This window comes from Sphaeramia orbicularis, chromosome 24, assembly GCF_902148855.1.
Source record: "Sphaeramia orbicularis chromosome 24, fSphaOr1.1, whole genome shotgun sequence".
Taxonomy (NCBI): Eukaryota; Metazoa; Chordata; class Actinopteri; order Kurtiformes; family Apogonidae; genus Sphaeramia; species Sphaeramia orbicularis.
Genome location: NC_043979.1, coordinates 28605338 through 28624648, shown reverse-complemented (window position 1 = coordinate 28624648; position 19311 = coordinate 28605338). Strand labels below are relative to the sequence as shown.

General features: G+C 37.0%; 1 protein-coding gene across 4 annotated transcripts in view; it reads right to left on the bottom strand.

The window, feature by feature from the left end:
• The window catches only part of scara3 (scavenger receptor class A, member 3), a 32912-nt gene extending 23542 nt beyond the window's left edge, over positions 1-9370 (bottom strand). For 2 of the 4 annotated variants that reach the window (XM_030129273.1, XM_030129274.1), the window contains exon 1: positions 8918-9370. In XM_030129273.1, coding sequence (XP_029985133.1) covers positions 8918-8924 — 7 coding nt within the window. In that variant the 5' untranslated portion in view covers positions 8925-9370. The remainder of the gene's footprint in view (positions 1-8917) is intronic. The other 2 variants (XM_030129271.1, XM_030129272.1) reach the window with 2 other exon arrangements.
• Between the last annotated feature and the right edge of the window lie 9941 nt (positions 9371-19311).

Genomic DNA, 19311 nt, shown 5'->3' with positions numbered 1-19311 from the left:
GTTTGGACAGACTAAGGTCATAGTTTGGTCACAACTTAAACCAGATAGTGAACTGAAGTCAGCACAGTGATTTTAAGCTTCTCCTAGATGCTGGTTTTTAGGTACAGAATCAAGCATTACTAATAACATCTTTGACCTGCTGTTATTACCAGTCTGAACAAGCTGTAGAAATATTTGCTCATATATTATATTTCACTTATTTATCCAAGATTTTGTCTACATTTTACTGTGGCTTTTATTCAATTTATTATTTAATTATTAATGATTTGTTCATATTTGCATTTCCTTTTCCTCATCAGTGAAGCCTGGAGTACTTTTAATCATATTTTATTACATATTATTATCCTGCATGTTGCATTGTCACTAGCTGGCTGCAAAACAAATCTACCTAGAGGTACAAATAATGTAAGTAAGTAAGTAAGTCAATTTTATTTATAGAGCACTTTTCACAGACAGAATCACCAAGTGCTTTATCAAATGAAAATCAAATCAATGTGACTTGGCTTCACTTGAGTACACCTCTCTGGAGCATTACTTGGACAATAGCACACTGCAAATATATATTTTTGGTAACACAAACACTTTTAAGTAGTGTAATTTTATCACAATGTCAAGAAAGCCAGATAGGCCTTTATAACTTCAGAAAAATTATTTAAATTTTTTGACAAGCTGTACTTTATGTAGAGCTCCACAGTGCTCATTTCTGAGTATAAGAAATATATTTCCATTGTGTTGCCTTAAGATGGATCCTTAAAATACAAGATCTAGTATTATACAGCATAACTGAGCCTAATACAATCTAACGAACTTAAAAATATACAGTAAAAAGCTCTTCATCTGTATGTCAACTTTGGTTTTTTAATTGACAAAACGAAAGGAGCCTCTAATTGACTTCCCAGGCTGAACCAGACAGGGTTTTATGTTGTTTATCCAGACTGTAAGGCAGACTGACAATGGAAAAGTTTGGTTGCAGCTTGAACCCAAAGTTCAAGCCACTGTTCCTGAAAATAACACTTTGACCACTTGCCTTTTCATGTGTTGGTTTGGTTTTTCAGATCCACCATTGTTTTAACTCAGCCTCTACTCATAGAGGATGGTGTAGAGGTAAATTTTCCATCCATGTACATGCTTTACTTCCCCATCTTCAGTGTTTAAGCTCTAGATTGGTCTATGTTGTCATGCTAAACTAGTCTTTTCACCAAAGTCTTTTGTTTCTGCTTCAATAAATGGTGTTAAACAGTGTTGATAACGGTAAAGAAGTACTTCTACACATATACATACTGGGGGAACTTGTACATTACCTTAGTATTTACATTTTATTCACCTGAGGGTGTAAATGTCCCTTTATTGGTTCAGACAAATCACCTTCTCGAGACCCTACATCTGAAGACATGACGCATTGGATTTCCTGCTCCTTACACTTTCCTCTGTATACCACTATGTCCTGAAGGCTCTCAAAGAACTGAAATGAACAATGAGTTGACCAGAAATGACTTAAAAATGTGTTTTACTCTCACATCCCAGAGGCAATTATTGTGATGTTTTACAGAGCAAAACTCTTATTTTTTTTGGAATATTTTCATTTTGCTGATATTTAACTTTTTAAGAGCAGCAGTTCTGTTTTACTTGAACACTTGTCCTGTTCCTGAGCATTGAGAACACTTGGGTGGTATGTGAAAACAGAGCATGATATAGCAGTTTTTTTGTGGATATTTTGTTGAAGGTATAGAGATTTCCCATATACCATCTTCCTATGCTCTTGCTACCCTTTTTGCTACTTTATGAATAATTTTCTAGATCAATTGACTAAGGCACAATATAATGATGGTTTGGAACTTAGTTTAATCTCTCTAACATATTTCACAACTTTTAGCAATAGGAAAAAGCTAAGATTCTACATTAAATCATCATGAAGTTCTAGAAATCATACTGCAAACCCCACTGTGTTGCAAAGAACAAAGCTGTTCCTGTAGATCTTCTGTGCAGTGTGTTTCATGTTAAGTGTCTTTTGTTATATGTGCACCATTTCTCACGGGCCAACGAGCATAACAAACACATCCTACAGGCAAAAAATGGTATTCCTGATGTGGAGTTGGGAGCAAAAAAGATGTCTTTAACCGCAAAATGTAATTCTTATAATCTGTCTGCAGACCAGCATACCGACCAGCATACCATCACCCTCATGGAGATGGATATGTTGTCATAACTTCTCAGAAACCTAGTCAAAAGAGCGGGTCAAAAGATAATCTCTCCTCTAATCATCTAAAAAATACATATCCGACCAACATTATCTTTTTAGGGCGGGTTAATGTTACTGCTCACTCTGTCTTCTATATGTAACTATATGAGGGCCTCCGTATGGTCCAGATGGTTAACAGTGGCCAGTCACCACACCTATGAAAATATCACGGAAAATATCACCGAGTTAAAACAGCATGCACAGGACATGAGACAGACACGTTACATGCTACTTTACATTGCTTCTCTAAACATTTCTGATTGTTTCTAACCAGTTCCATAAGGACAAGTGTGTGGGAGAATGTGGGTTTCAGTTACAGAGCTTCCCGCTGGGTTTCAGGCAGGTGAAAGCAGAGCTATAACACAACCCTACTCGAATACAAATTAATAATAAAAATTCAGATGGAGTATAGGCAGCCACATGGAGTCAATCAGCCCTGTCTTCCCTCCGTCGTCTTTCACATTAGACCTTTGGTGTTTGGGAACTCAGCACCAGGCCTGTACTTGAGTCAGCTAACCATCAGGACCACTCCATGTTTGTGGCTCCTCTGTGGCGGTTCCTCTCATAGGGGGTTTGGACTTTCCAACCCCTACCCCACCCACACTCTGCCTTACTTCATTCCCCTTCTCCACTGTTGTAAAATGGTTTTGCAAAATGTTATTCATGGTGAGTAACGTTCCCGATATTTCTCCTAAAACTCTAAAATACAACTCCTGTCTCCACATAAAAGATGCAGAGATTCAGCATGTCCTTTGTAATGTTCCCTTCCTTCTGAAAATCCCCCCTCCAGAACCCCAGCCTTAAGTGAAACCAGAGTCACGAGATGGGCCTTGCTCCAGATCAGAGTGGAGGTCTTGACCACATCTCGTAAAACCAGTCGAGTCCTTTTCCAAACCTCTGTTTACATCCAAGTCATTTAGGTGCCCTCTGACTGGAATGTGTGGTCTCCCCTCACAAAACTGTAAACGCCAGGAATGTGTTGCTCCACACGGTGAGGCTGAAGCTACAGCAGAGCCATTACAAGAGTATGGTCTTTTATTGTGGTTCAGTTGTGAAATGGGAGATTTTCGGAGTCACGATCCCATAAACACTTCATATTTTCTCAGGACTTCGGACAGTGATGCTGAGACATGGAGACAAGCCTGGTTAGGTTTACAAGACTGAGACCAAAGGGCGTGTACAATATTCTCTAATGCTTTATTGGAAGGCCTTGCAGTCTTTATTATTTTATTGCCCTCAAATTTCACATGGTCACCATTTCTGACAGATTTTCCACAGAGACAGAAAACTGGTTGGAATGCACGGCAAATTCCCTGAATGCAAGACTTGCCATCCTGTATCTAGCCCTAAAATCTTACTGATGTTGTTTTGAGAATAATATACTATGCAAGTGCAGACTGTCTAAACTTATTGAGATTGTTTAACGATAACCTTTTTCCATGTTATTTAGTTATTTCTCATGCACATCAAGCTAAAATAATGTCACAGACACCAACAATGTTTCCAAAAATGTCAAGTGAATTTGAAGCAAAATTCTGAAAAGTCACAATAAAGAAAATCCAAATTATGTGGAGTTCCAAAAACTGTTTCAAAGCAAACGTACTAGCCTGCATTGTGTTGACAGAAGTAATATAGACTATGCTGCATATTTCTGTAAAAGACACAGTAGAGGAGGTAGAGCCTAATGTTGCTGATTACCTGTGAGGATGCCAGAGACGAATCAGCTGATTAGTCATGTGAGTTAAATGTTTGAAACTTCAGAATCAAGGAGCAAGGACTTTGGCTACAAAATGAAACACATGTGGATGATTTTAGAGTTGTAATACCACTGACAGCTGCTAGGGGTTAGAATTACTTCTCTACCTAAGGCATTCTCTTTTTCCAGGATTCCTTCCAGTCTCATTCATTTCATTTGGACCTTCTAATAACTGTTCTGGTGCTCCATCTTTAAATTACAACTCAGATCAGGTCCAACAGAAGGATCTGATATCTGTTGTGTTGGGCTTTGATTGACAGGTGCTGATACCAGCTTTCTCACCTATTTATGTTTTAAACCATTACTTCACTTCTGATGCTGCACACTTCCACAGCTCCACCCATTTTGTCCAAATATGGTCACTTCCAGGTCCAGAAAGACAACATGGTAGCAGACAAATCGCAGACAACTGGCTTCAAAACAGCAGTTCAGGACCCATTGGATGGCTAATTATACACAGTATATGTTCAGAATGTATTCAAAATGGTTTTTCATATCTTAATATGAACAAGTTAATAAAAATATGCATATCAATAACAGGCAAAAGTGGGTGTAAAATACTTGTAGAAACTAAAATAATTTGTTAACTTTTCTTGTTTCCATTATCATTTTCTAAACAAAATTTCAATGACTAAAAGCTAATAGAAAGTTCATTGTAGGTATGGAAAAACTAAATAAAGAATGAAAATCTTAATATTACAACAATTTGTCTTCTTGAAGTATCCACAACATATTCTGGGAGGATTTTAGTAGCAGTCCAGTATCAGTGAGGGACTCTAATGTGATGATGAGCCCCTATTTGCAGTTAGTCTTCATGCCAAAAGGTTATGGATCCAGGTATGGAGTCAGATTTTACACATCAGTCTAAGAAAATTATACATGGACCCCATTTTGGAAAAGGAGCTTTTCCCCAAGCTATTCATACAAAGTTTGAACAACTCCTCTCAAAAGTATGGAAATAAGTCAACTATCACAAACCATGAAAAACAAGCCCAGGGCAAAAGTACAGAGAGCTATGTGGACAGGCAGCCCAATTGGACTTGTATCCAATTTGGAGTTTTGTGCACTCTTTACCCTATGTCCATTGCCAACAATCAGATGGTTGTGTGCTAGCCTGGGAACCAGACAAAATGCATCTGGTTCAACAATTTTGCTCAAATTTGTTCAAATGGATTTTAACCTGGCAACACCCATGGCAGGGCAATCATAACCAGTTATATAATATAGGGAGGGTTTCATTGTTGAGGCACTTTTGAAAACAAGCAAGATGGCCTCTGCTCATGTGGAACAGTCTTGGTGTTTCTTATTATTAGTCTATATGATTGGTGGTTTTAGTAAATTCCAGATTCATCCGTCACTTTTCTCCTGCTCTACACACTTTCTACTCACAAAACCAACATGGCAAAATTCATGTCACACATCTTGAGGCTCCAATATCACAAAACGCAAACTCCTGGCTTAAAAATGAGTACTTGTTATATGCTGTGTATAGTGTGTATAGTAAAAGTGTACAGTTGATTTTTAGTTGCAGGTGCAGACAGATTGGAGTAATTACTCCAATGAAATCCTCAAAAACCTGAACAGCCAACAGCAACCAACATCTACTGATCTAAAATGTTCAATCACTTCTGAACCACTAATTCTATTAATATTTTTAAATAATTCAGGTAAAATGCAGTTTCTCAGATTTTCGTCATCATCAGATGTGACCCACTTGGATGTCCAGAGGCTCCAGAGTGAATGCGGAAACACCATCATCTTCTGCAGCATTGACTCACCAATAAAACCCACGTATTTTGACAAACGAGTGTGGTTGATGATGCTTATTTTAATGTTCAGTTAAACAGTTTTGTTGAAAAAGTCACTTCTTCACTTTTATCTCTTCTGATTTAATACCATGTGAATTTACACTGAGGTTCCTTGAACATCTACATCAGGGGTGTCAAACATGTGGCCCGTGGCCCATCAAAGGGTCCAGGGATGAATTTGCAAAGTGCACTGAAGATATTAACAGTCGAGTGTATTGAACTGGTTTTAGCTCAGGTTCCACATACAGACCAATTCAACCTCAAGTAAAATAACAGCATAATAACCTATAAATTACTCCAAATTTCCCTCTTGGTTTAATGTGGAAAAAATAATATTACATTATATCAAGAGATAATGACAACTCCAAATGTTTCTATTTGTTTTATTGCAAAAAAATATTAAATTATGAAAATATTTAAGCCTACATTAACAAACTATTCTTCAACAATAAAATGTCAAATGCGAAAAATTGGGAACTGAATGTGGTCCTTGAACTAAAATGAGTTTGACAGCCCTGATCTACATGATCAGTAAATTAAAGACATGAAAATACCTGATTTTTATAAAACATGCCCATGGTGTTAACATGCCCAGTGGCAAAGTCCAGCATGAACATGGTACAAGATGGTAAATTCCAAAACAAACAATAAAGATGTCTATTTTAGTATGACTGAAACACACTATATTATGTCTTCTTGCTCTCTTATGACTCCAAATTGAAAATGCTTTGGTCTGTACTTTCATAACGCTGCCACAGCAGAAAAGGCCTGAAAAACAAGAGAAGCTGTCTCACTTTCTCTGTGCCTCCCGTCTCCACTTCACTCAGTTTTTCCTGCTCAGAGTGCCAGCCGTACACCTGTCTCCTCTCCTCTACCTCCTCCTGCTTGGAGCCCCCTCCCCCCCGCCCTCCTTGGCCCTGAGAAGAATGTATGAGGCAGCATGTTTGGTTCAGGACGGGCTGGGTTGAGCTCACCATCAGCAGGACTGGAAACCACATTAACAGACCTCCTGCACCGTTTGGCTGTGAAGTGTAAACTGTATATGTTCATGGGAGTAATTTGCTGCATCGTTTTGTGGCTTTTCTGCAGACGTACACATGAGCTAATCACAGTAGTACAGTAGTATGCCACTGGGTACCTTCGTCTGGAGCAAAACAATATTTATTTGTTGAGTATAACTGAGTATTGCATAATTCTTCTAATGCACAGTACTGACTTCATGTGCATTAGTTCTGAATAGTTTCTTCCACCAAATCTTGCAAAACACAATTTTTTTTCTATATAGAACAGATTTAGCAGCCTGTCTTTAAGATGAACAACTTTGTTTGGTAAAAACCATTGTAACCTTAAAGTATGGTGACCCATACTTTAATGTTATAAAAACACAATGTCTGAAAATAATCTAACCTTTCATAAACATCTACATGGATTGTTAAAGAGTGGATGTAGCCTCTACGATAATTCCCATTGGCTTTTGTATGCTGTTTCTGAGTCTTGCATTTGCATTTTGGTTGTCACCATCTTGGCTTTTTGAAGCCAGAGGTGACCATATTTAGACAAGGAGGTGGAGACTGGGAAGCAAGACAGATGATGGGAGGGTTAATGTACCACTAACTTTCTGAAGCAGTAAATTACATGAAACATTTGCATGCCAGAATCTTCTAATGGTCTCTTACCCACAAGTAGAGCTGTGTGCAAGGAAAAAAAAAAACATTTTATTAAACTAAAACTTAAGAAAGTCTGACTCACCAAGTCAGCTCTCAATCACAGCTGTCAAATAAAGCAATTAATCTTACTGACTGAAGACAGATTCACAAAAGGATCACCAGTGCACTTATTCAGATGAAGGGGATGGGGAAAACAACTGACGTAAGTGCATTACCCATAAAATATTTTGGCATCAATCTTAAGCCATCACTGTTGCCCCAACATTTAACACAACAACATTTCAGATTAAGAAAAAGGTCAGAAAAAACTTCTTGTTTGTGATTGAACAGAACTCAAGTCCGTGTCACTTCAATGTTATTTCCTGTTTGTTTCCATTGAATAAATTGTGAATAATGTGGGTTCTGTCACTGCCAGACGTGTTGTCCACACGTGTTTTGTGAAAAGTTGTATTTTCAGAAAAATTATGGGCTTTCAGGCATGTTGTCTTTTGTAAGATGGATGGATGGATGGATGGATGAATGTCATGTTACTGAAGTATGACTTTTTTTGAGATTATGATAAGTTGTGTTTGTTAAATGTCATTGTTCTTGGTGAAATGTGTTTTGGCTCAACACTATCAAAGCAAAGGAAACAGTACCTCCTACAGCACAGAAAATAAAAAAGTGGCATAAAAAAAATGTGTTTTACAAATGACAAAGACTGATGATTTGTGGGAACTGAAGAAATAAAATACAGAAACAAGCAGTTCTGACAAGTGTGATTATATGTAATAATAAATAGAGAAATGAAGCCATGATATTTCCGTTGCTGTTGGTAATGGATATGTTAACACTTCTTAACGTCTTTTCAAGCTGTACAACCCTCAGCTGGGATTTCTAGCTTCTCAGTCCCTCTACCCCCTCTCTCTTTCCCACTGTATCCTCCCATCTCTGTCAGACCTCCACCTCTCATTCCTCTGCAGCTCTGCATACTGTAAGTCTGGGAAACCATGTAAAAGCCTCTGCCCCTCTTCAAAGCCACTGGCAGCTCCTTTTTCATGCCATGTAGTAAAAACCTCAAATTCTAATGTTATGTTTTCACTCACCCTCCTTTAGAGGGGATATTAAGTCAATCCGCGGCAGATTGGCAGGGCTAGAGGACATTTTGTGTTTCAAACAGAGCTGTGGTGTACACACACGTATAGAGATTTAAAGCTGACTGATCAAAGTCTCACATCCAAGAACAACAAACCGGTACTTTCTCAGGATACAGACTGCCAAGACGTGGAGCAGAAATTCAATGAGAAGCATATGTGGTCGCTGGTGACCTGCACAGGTGCTGACTGCATGCTATTATGACAAATACCTTTCCTGTTTATGTTTTTAGATGGGTTTTTTTGATGATGAACCACACTTGAACCTTGCTGAGAGAGCTACTGTGCATAACAAGAGAGAAAACACACTTTACCTTTCATGATTCTTGCTTTTAAAAACTCCAGTTTGCTGCCGTTCAGTTTGATGACAGTGGTGATGCTGCAGTCCTCTTCACGGATTTACCTCTCAGGTGTCACCAGGTTCACTAATGCAACATTTCCCAGTTGTGTCTAGATTTCCAAAAAGAGAAGAAAGCTGAACGTCCTGAAAAGTCCACAAACTCACAAATTCCTGAACAAGAAACAAGTGTGAGGAGCAACACCTCAGCTCATTAATCCAGGATTTTAATGGCAGCCCATATGTGCAAAAGTGCACCTCTGCAACAGAAAGCATAGATTATTTACTTCTGGTTGTTTTCAGCCTGTGTGTTTGCATGCAGCTCTCTGGCATCATCACTCTCCCATCCACAGCCTGAGGAAACGAAAACCTCCTCAGACAGAAACCATGTGCGCCTTTACAGAGGGAGTAATGGAGCGAGAGGGGATGAAAAGAAGGAGGGAGAAAGGGTGAATAAAAGAGAGGGAGATGGGAGGGGAACAAAAAACTGGAAAATGAGGGAGGGACTGGAAAAGGGACAGGGTAAAAAAAAAGGAAAAGGAGGTGGAGAGAGGGAGGGTTTATGTGTTTTGTTGAAAGTCGGTTTTGTGGCAGAGGCTAATTGCTAACAAATGTTTGAACATCGTGGAGTGAGCACCTTGAATATCCGTGGCCTTGGCCCTCGAGACAGGAAAATAGTTTCTGTGGACACACATCTCCACACACTTGTCAAAGCTGTAATCCCTATTTGGCACTGGTTTGCCGTCTCCACAGCTTGATCCTGCTAACCTTGACTACCAGAGTGTATGACGAACAGCAGGTGTAATTCTCACACCGACACACATGTTTTTGTCCATCCAGCTGACAAAGCAGCTCCAGTGGCTGTCTGGTCTGATGTTGTAGATCTGCAGATGCTTTATTTGGTCTCTTATTTTCACTGCACCTTGACTGTACTGTATATTAAAGTATCCAGTTAATGTCTTTCCCACAATAAAACAGGCCTGAGGGCTTTAGAAATAATGGCAAACTTTCAAAACTCTCCCTTACAGATAACTTGGACTGAAACAAGCAGTAATTTATGGTCCTTATTCCATCCTCCACAATTCACCAGAGCCATCCTGACAGCTTGGTATGGAGTTCCAAAAAGTATACATAATGGTGTCCATGGTACAGACAGGAAAGGGGTGTGGGCAAAAGAAAGTCATTTGCATTTACAGCAACAGATACAGAAAAAGTCCACTTGACACAGGGTTGAAAACCAGATGTATATAAACCTTTATTTTATCCTGAAATGTAAATATTCAGGGGACATATGAGACTTGAAGGAACATGTAATAAAGTGGAATAATGTGCCCTCTTCAAATATATTTAAGTATCATTATAGTGTTCAGAATAGTAATCAAAATAAAAGAAAGTGACAAAGTATACAAAATAGACATATTGCTGTGGTTTTTACCACTAGACAGAGACAAAAATTAACTTTGATGCTAAAATTTCAGCTTTTCTTCCCCACTGGTGAGTTTTATTAATCAGCTAATTAAGTTAATGTGTTATCTTTGCTAAGTTTGCCGTCCATGACCCATGGTTCAGACTTCTGACCTGGTTTGGACATTTTCCTTTAGTGGATCTATTGACAACACAAACTGTACCAACAGAGGTGATTTGAGGTTTTACTGTGGCTGTTTTCTGTCTAGAAACAGAGCTAAGCTGAAGGAGCTATAATGTAAACTATCAGCTGATGCAGCACACAAAGATTATAAGAGTGTAATCTTGACTGAGTTTTCATGTGAAGGAGAAACATTAAAACAGATGTGACTAAACAATAGGCCTCAAACTTTATACAGTCTGTGGATATGCAGTGTTAATTTGTTGGTGGTTTTACTGTAGTGTGGGATATCAATGTTACGTCTAACTACTTTGAGCAGTCGTGTTAAAAAAAAAAAAAAAGCGAAAATACTTTTGGCTTTCACAAGTCCAACTGTGGTTCTTGGTTGCATATTGTGTGTCACATTTGTTTCATCAACTTAAACAAAGGACACACTCTGTGACTGACAGTGTTGGTTCATCCATTTTCCCCCAGTATTTATGCAAAGACAACCACTCAGTACATGCATTTTAGTCCATATGCTTATTTATATTACAGGTGCAAGACTGAGAAGAATCTGGGGGAAAATGTACTATAATGGTAAAGCCAACACACTGTTGATACTGTGGATAAAAAGGAGAAAGAACCAATATTTTTGTTTATTTTTAATATAATTTAATCAAATACTTGATCACATTACCTCATAATTCATTTCTGTAAGTGTGTGTGATATAATACTAAAACACTGCACAAATTAAACAAACAATAGTTCAACTAAAACCGCATTAGATTACACAGAACATTCTTTCCAAAGTAAAATAAAAGACCAGCTGTGGAACTTGTTCTTCCACATCATTCTCTTTCTTCATTTCCTGTCATCTATCATTAAAAGGGGTGAAATGCCAACCTGGCAACCCAAAAGTTATTCTTATAAATGGCTTATTATAACAAACAGTAACATAGTAACTGTACATTATGGTCAACAAATCAAGGGAGATAAGATAAACATGTTAAAGTACAAATAACCCCAAAAGCCTGGAGAACATTCCTTTCAGTGATTACTACTGTAGATTCTCTAATCAAAACACTGAGGGACTGTTTTGCTCCATGTCACCATCGCAACTTTAATCTGAGTGAAAAATTCAACTTTAAAGATCGCTTTTGCATTCCTGCCCTGGTTGCTACCACACATAGAAGGATTTCATTAGTTAATTCAATGACTAACACAGCTCAGCGGTGTTTGATTACAATGAGTTTCTTAATCAGCCTGCACATTCCTACACACGCACCCAAAAACACGATTCCCCTAAATTGATACCAGAATCATCCAAGTGTTTGAAGTTTATCCGGGGCCTGTCAGCCACGGGCCGCTCACTAGCACCAATGGGACCAATTAGGCCCACCGATAATTATGTTTTGTGTCAGAAGCCAGCAGAGCAGTGCACTCAGAGCTCTCCCATTGCATGTGTGTGTTCAAACTCATGCCACCGGTTGAGGATTGAAAACAGAGCTGCATGGTTTTAGTTCCTTTGTTGGACAACTGAACACTGGAGCAGCTTGGCATGGCGATGTATACACACACACACACACACACACACACACACGGGTCCTGTCAGACATCTGGATACCTACACGCATTCAGCTGTTCAGTCAGTGAAGTGAAACACATTTTTCAGTGTGTCACGCAACACAATCATCTTAGTCACACTGGATCTTCTGCTGGTAAACTGTCAACACTGAGTAACACAAATACCTTAAAGGCACAGAGCTTTAGTTCCATATGTGCAGTGGAGTTTTGTGTAACGTTCAAACCATATGTCGCTGTCACTTTGTTTTAACAACTGAAACAAAGGAGGCAATAGTCGATGTGATTGGTTGTCTTTGCCTTGAATCAGTGGCTCTGTTAAAGACTTCAGACTGGCAGCATTGGTTTGTTCATTCTTCTTCAGTAGATGGCAGACTCAGTATTCAGATCCTTGTGTAAAAATACTAATACTCAACTGTAAGTAAAAGAGGTTACATTCAGAACTTACTTAATATATTATCAGCAAAATATACTTTAAGTTTGGAAAGTAGAAGGTTCATTGTGCAGTAAAATAGCCTCTGTCAGTGTTTTTTATCATGTAATGTTTTTGTTTTATTTCACTGCTGCTTTGTTTTTTATATTGAATCTGCTTTACATGTTTAATGTTGTGCTCATTTGAACTACTTTGGTAGTTTAATCTACAGTAATACATCATGCACTAAAAAATTATTATGTTCGTAATGTCGCTGTCCCATGAGACAAATGTATGTCTTTAAGTAAACTTTTAATGAGCTCAGAAAAAACAGGCCCATGATGTTATGATGTAGTTTCCACATAATCCTGGAGTGTTTTTCAAAGGTTTATTTAATTTAATGTCAAGGTTGTAATACAAAGGGAGAATTCGATGAAAACATAAATGTAAAATAAACTAAACTTAGCTATAAAATAACCACAAGTCCTACAGAAAACCTAAAAACACAGTAGTAGCACAAGGAAACATGGGAAACAGTGTAACATTGAGTAGGACATTACAAACTGACAGGGAACAAAGAGAGTGGTTTGTGTAAACTGTGTGATTACAGAATGGAGAACAGGTGAGTATGAGTGGAGACAGAACCAAAGGAGGGAAACAGGATAGAAAACTACTGACAGAGAGATTGGTAGAGGAGTGGAGTATGGACACAGGTGAGACTAATAAATGTGGTAATAACATAATCTGACAAGGACACACAAGGAGGCCACCTTCAAAAGAAAACAGGAAATAAACCACCAAACATGACATTTAAAGCTGCAGGAGCTAAAATATGGGTGAAAAATGGCCCTTTTCAATTCTCTCCTGTTGCTCCAACTCAAAAGACTAAATATAAACATAGATGAATTGACATTGTTCCATGACACCATGAAAAATTTTCCATATGAAGACATATAGTAGAGCTGTAGAATCATTTCGAGGTTGCATCTGGCACAATCGGATCAGTGACTAGTAGCTAATTTACAGCTCAATCACATTTTTAACCCCCCTCTCTGTTTGAAAATGTCTTTTATCAGACCAAGTCAGGGCATCCTAAGGTTAGCAAGAAGTAGAAGCAGAAGCCAGATGTCCTCTCAGACCACATGCTAAAAGTCTTTATAGAATTTTCGCTCAGTGATGCTAAAAAAGCTATCAAAACTATCAACCCGAGATGCCGTGGTTTAGAGATTAAGTTAAATAAAACTGGTTCAGTACCTCAAATTTGTACCTAAAGTTGCTCAGATCTCTACTCTCATTTTGCTGTTTCTGACACATTAGCTTTGAGGTCTAAATATTCACTTGCTGCCTAATGTATCCAATCTACTGGCAGGTCCCATTGTAATGAGGTAATCCACATTAATACCACATTGCCTGTCTATGGTCATAATATAACGGTTGATCAGAAGTAAACAAACAATAGAGAATGCTACTATCTGTTGGATGTGCATCATGTAAAGACTTGAGAATCAACAGAGATTTTCTGTCAAAAACCTTCAAAACAAATGTTTTCCTAGTTTCCCCTCATATTGATCCCACATTTTCAGAAAAGAGATGATGTGACACTGGTTTCAGATTTCCCCTTTGAATGAACATCAGAGTATTTCCGCTTTTTCTGTCTTTTTTTTTTTTAAAACACCTCTACTTCTCTGTCACATCTAAGACATTTGAGACAAAAAAACGTAGAGCCAAAGCTTCCTCTGGAAAATCTATTCATCCTACTTTATTGTTCCTTTTACTGATTATTTGGACTGACATACATGCGCATAGTCTATATTAAATTACATGTGAAGACCTGGAGAGGTTATGTTTGAGCTGCAGGTGTGGAAAATAACATTTTAGAAGTTGCAGACCAACAAGACAAGAAAAATTACCCAAAGAAGTTCAGGAACATACCCATGTCAAGTCTGCTATGTTATCTTTCAAATGATGAAAAACTGCACAGTAATTGCCAACAGTTAAGCAGGGAAAACATCTGCACAGTCTGTTCCATGCCAGCACCACGTCCACTGTGCTCCTATTTATTTAATTGTGCAGTTGAATTATAGTAATTCCAGTAAACACCCTTAATGACAGCCTAACAAATGGCAATCCTGCAGAAGACTCTGTTCCACATTTTTCTGTAACATGCAAACAAACTTTTTTTTTTAATTAGCATGTTTATCCATTTGATACTCGGACACAGTGTTCATGTAAAATTACTAGACTTGAGGAAACAGTGCATGTGTTGTCCAGGACTGTTTGTTCATCCTGTGGCTTCAAACAACATCACACCATCAAAGCAACTGACAGCAGTGAGCATACGGATCTCTTTAAACTTGTTATTTGTGTCTTGCATGTACAGTAGGCATTGATTAACTTTATAATGTGTCTGTTATGGGTGAGTAAACCTTAAAAGCTCTGGAAATGGGACCTGAAAACAAAATTCTAGCTGCACTGAAATAAAACAATGCAGCATAGAGGTATTATAATTAATAGTTTCATTAATATATTAGATAATGTTTTGTAGCCTCTTGAGCCCAGTTACTTCCGGTACATGATGCAGCCACAGTTCCGCCTGTGCTGCCATGCTAATGCTACTTGTAGATCTATACACATTCTGTGAGATAAAAACTCAACAAAACCAAATGCCAGAAAACATAACACAATCCAGACAAGCACAATCAGCAAATGTCTACAATAAACTAACAGTCCAACCCCAGCATATGTCATGAGTAATTTATAAACGTTGCAGTGCTAAGCTAACACTTAGCAGATCCAACAGTACAAGTATTATTTCTCTACCACTAAAACTTGCTGAACCATACAAAGAAGAACAAAATTAAAGAACACATTATGAAGCAAAAATCCTGAATTTTGTCTTTACCTGTGCTGTTTTCTGATCATAATTTGGTTTAAATGAATAAAGCTTCTGCTATCAGCTAATCCATTGTTTTGTGTTACGTTGAAATGATTCCCACCAGAAACTAGTACGAAAATTACAATATTTTAAACAATTTTCTTTTTCTTTCTTTCTTTTTTTTTTTTTTTTTTTGCTTTTTTTTATTTATTTATTTATTTTGCATTTTACATGTTTTTCATTTTTCACAAAGCTTTTGCCATGTTATATTATCTTTTACATCATGTCTGACCATTTTCTTCTTTTTGCATGTTTTACCAATTTTTTTTTTTTTTTTTTTTTAACATTTCCTCTGCATTTCACAAGGTTTTGTCAAAATATGAGGATACTACTCTTGCATTGCAGAAGAGCTATGTTTTTACTGACCGTTTGACTCCTAAAACAATTTTTGAGGGCTCATTCTGTTCTTTCTTTTTGTATATTTTGATCTTTTGAAGCATTTTAAATGTTTTTCATAATGTTACATCTTTTACATTATGTCTGTCTCGTGTCATTTTTTGTCTCGTTATCTCATTCTGTACATCTTTTATACTATGTCCATCTAGACTTATCATTTTTATTTCTTGTTTTATAAAAAACCTTTGGTCTCAGTCTCAGCATATCCTTTAGATCATTTCTTTCTCATTTGATCCTTTCTTTTCTTTTTTACGTGTTTTGCATAAATTTTCTCTTGATACATCTTTTTCCACTGAATTTCTTCTGAAATTTAATGAAAAATAAATCATATTTAAGCAAATAATATATTTGTGTCATTCCAAAACTTTTGGATTGACACTATTATATGTTAATTAGATTTTATTATTATTATTATTATTTTTTAAATCACATACATTATTTCTTTATGTTCATTCAGCTATTTGAGTCCTACACTTATGTTTAAGAAACAAAGGAAACAGAGGTGACTGTAGGTTTCCAGAGGCTTCTTTGAGGCTGTATATCAGTGTTAAAGATGTACACAGCTGTCTAATCCAAGAATCCTCTGGCCTGACTTCTGACAGTTCACTTCTGCAACAACATCCATCTTTGTCTGAAGTGTTGTGAAGTGAACAAGAATCCACAAATAGAACCCAGCTTTGACCGGAGTGGAGACGTTACCCAGTGTCACTCCTCACCTCATGATCCCTGTGATTTACACACTGCCACATTTCCATGTTTTCAATGGCTGAAGCCTTTGTTTAACAGATTAAGTCAGCTGAAGCTGAGATCACACCAACAGCCAAGTTGGCGTTTAATGAGGGATGCTGTGACACAAGAGGCTGGAATTTCACACATGGAAGCCATATTGGAGCGAGTATAAAGGACATTCTTTAAAATCTCACTCACATTTTTGTGGTCAGTTTTTGCTACACAGATGTTCTGGTCAGTGTTTATTTACGTGTGATGCTGTAAACAGGCTCCAGCAGACAATGTGGCGGATTAACAACACTGCAAAGCTGTAAATAGAAACAAAACAGAGTAGGTGCACTCTCTTAGAACTACTAAAATGTTGGTTCGGTACATGAAATATGACTACAATGAAACTCTGCCTGTAACTGAGTTTTTACAACTACCATGTGTTTTATCTGCAGAGAAACGTGTGATGAAGCATGTGCGCTTGAATAGGAAGCTTTTTAAGAAAGAGGTTTCTGCCCCCTAGTGTCACAATGGGTTATGCACATACAGTGAGCAGCTGAAAAAACAGTCCCCACCTGGAGTTAATGCATCAAACAGGTAAGATCCTTTCATTGGATAATTACTGCAGTGACTAATATGTTTCAGCTGCAACAGGTTCTTAACCTTTTAACTCAGGGGTGTCAAACTCATTTTAGTCCAGGGGCCACATTAAGCCAAATTTGATCTGAGGTGGGCCTGGAATAGTGAAATAATAACGTAATAATATATAAATATTGCCAAATCCAAACTTTCTTCTGTGTTTTAGAGCAAAAAAAGCTAAATTATGTGATGAAAATGTTTACATCTACCAACAATCCTTTAAAACAATGTGAATAACATGAACAAACTGAAATTTCTTAAGAAAACTAAGTGCAATTTTAACAACATTATGTCTCAGTTTATCATTTACACATACAAATTACAACTTATAGATAACACTGGATCTACAAAAACACAAAGCATTTAATAAAAGGCAGAATATTGGTAATGTGGCATCTCAGACATTTCAAAATGTTCAAAATGCATTTTGTGAAATGATAGTTTGTTTCAGTGTAAATACAGTAAAATGACATGAAAATGTTTACATTTACAAAGAGAAAAATTTGGAGTTGTGAGTATTTATAGGTTATTATGATTGTATTTTACTGATCCAACCCACTTGAGATTATATTGGTCTGTATGTGGAACCTGAACTGAAATGATTAATATCTTCAGTATAATTTTTGCATTTCATAAATTCATTCCACGGGCCAGCCTGGACCCTTTCGCGGGCCGGATTTGGCCCCCGGGCCACATGTTTAAGACCTCTGCTTTAACTGATGCAGTAGCTTCTAGTAGAGTAGCTTCTTATTTCTTAAAAAACCATCAGTTTGTGAAAGATTGGACTGTGTTTTAATGGAAAAAGGGCATGTGGTCTGATGAGTCCAGATTAACCCCGTTTTTCAAAGTCAAGGGTCCTTCTTTAGTAGTTACTTTCTTTGCTTTCTTCCTTCATAGACCAGATCGGAGTCCCTCCTCCTAATCAATTCACCTATAAATGAAACATTTTAACAACAGTAGATAAGGCTGCACCCTAAATCTAGTGGAACAGTAACACATTGACACATGACAGTAGGACTTAATGGAAAACTAACAAATGCATTTACCAGGACAATAATAAAGGTGAACCAGTATTTATCTGTTCTGCTGCAACATGAAACAAACTTAATATAAAATTTACCCCAAACATAGAATTTAAAAATAATCTAATTAAATCATCTCACTTTTCATGTAGAGATGAATGAACTCTTCTCACTGTAAATTCAGGTGTACTGTCCCTTCTATTAATCAGTTTAAAGAGATAGACTCATATTATTTTATGTATTCTGTGCTTTCCCGTCTCATTATTTCTGTCTTTTTTGTTTTATTTTTCTCTGGATGTTCCACTTATTTATCAGCACATTGAACTGCCTTTGTGTATCAAATGGGCTATATAACATAAATTAACTTTGATTAAGGCTAATTTCATTTATATGCAATTTAAACAGACAAAATGGTATTATTATTATTATTATTATTATTATTATTATTATTATTATTATTATTATTATTATTATTATTATTATTATTAAGTGACGTTTTATTTAGAATTGAGGTCTGCTCTTTTTCATTTATTAGCATTTTTAAAACATAAAGGATTGAAAAGTTTCTGAATATTGGAACAATCATCCAGCATAAACTGACAGCCTTGACAGATCCTTTTCCTGTTTACCAGAGTGACGGACACATCAGACTGAAAATAGAGGCAGGTAAAGTGATTACCCATAATGCCTAGTGCCTATGGTACAAACTTCTGGGGATAGCATTATGATCTGAGGTTGATTCAGTTCGTCAGGTCTAGGTTTTGTCTAAAAAAATGAGGTCAGCCGACACATAAATATCTTCTGACTATAAAAAATAACAGTAATAAATGTCTTTCTCCACAACAATAAAAACATTTGCTTTCATTTTAATTAAAATGCAGTTCCCTGTGTTTAATGTTTAAATCCACCAGATGCTACAGGAAACAGCCGTCTGTCAATGTTTGTCTTTCTGCAGCAGAAAAATCAACATTGAATCTACTCTCTATATGACTTGACTAAAACGTCTTTCATCTGATTATGGGTGTGAAACCTTCAGCACAGAATTCACTTCAAATAGATATTTTTACTATATGAGACATAATTTTACATACATTTTATACA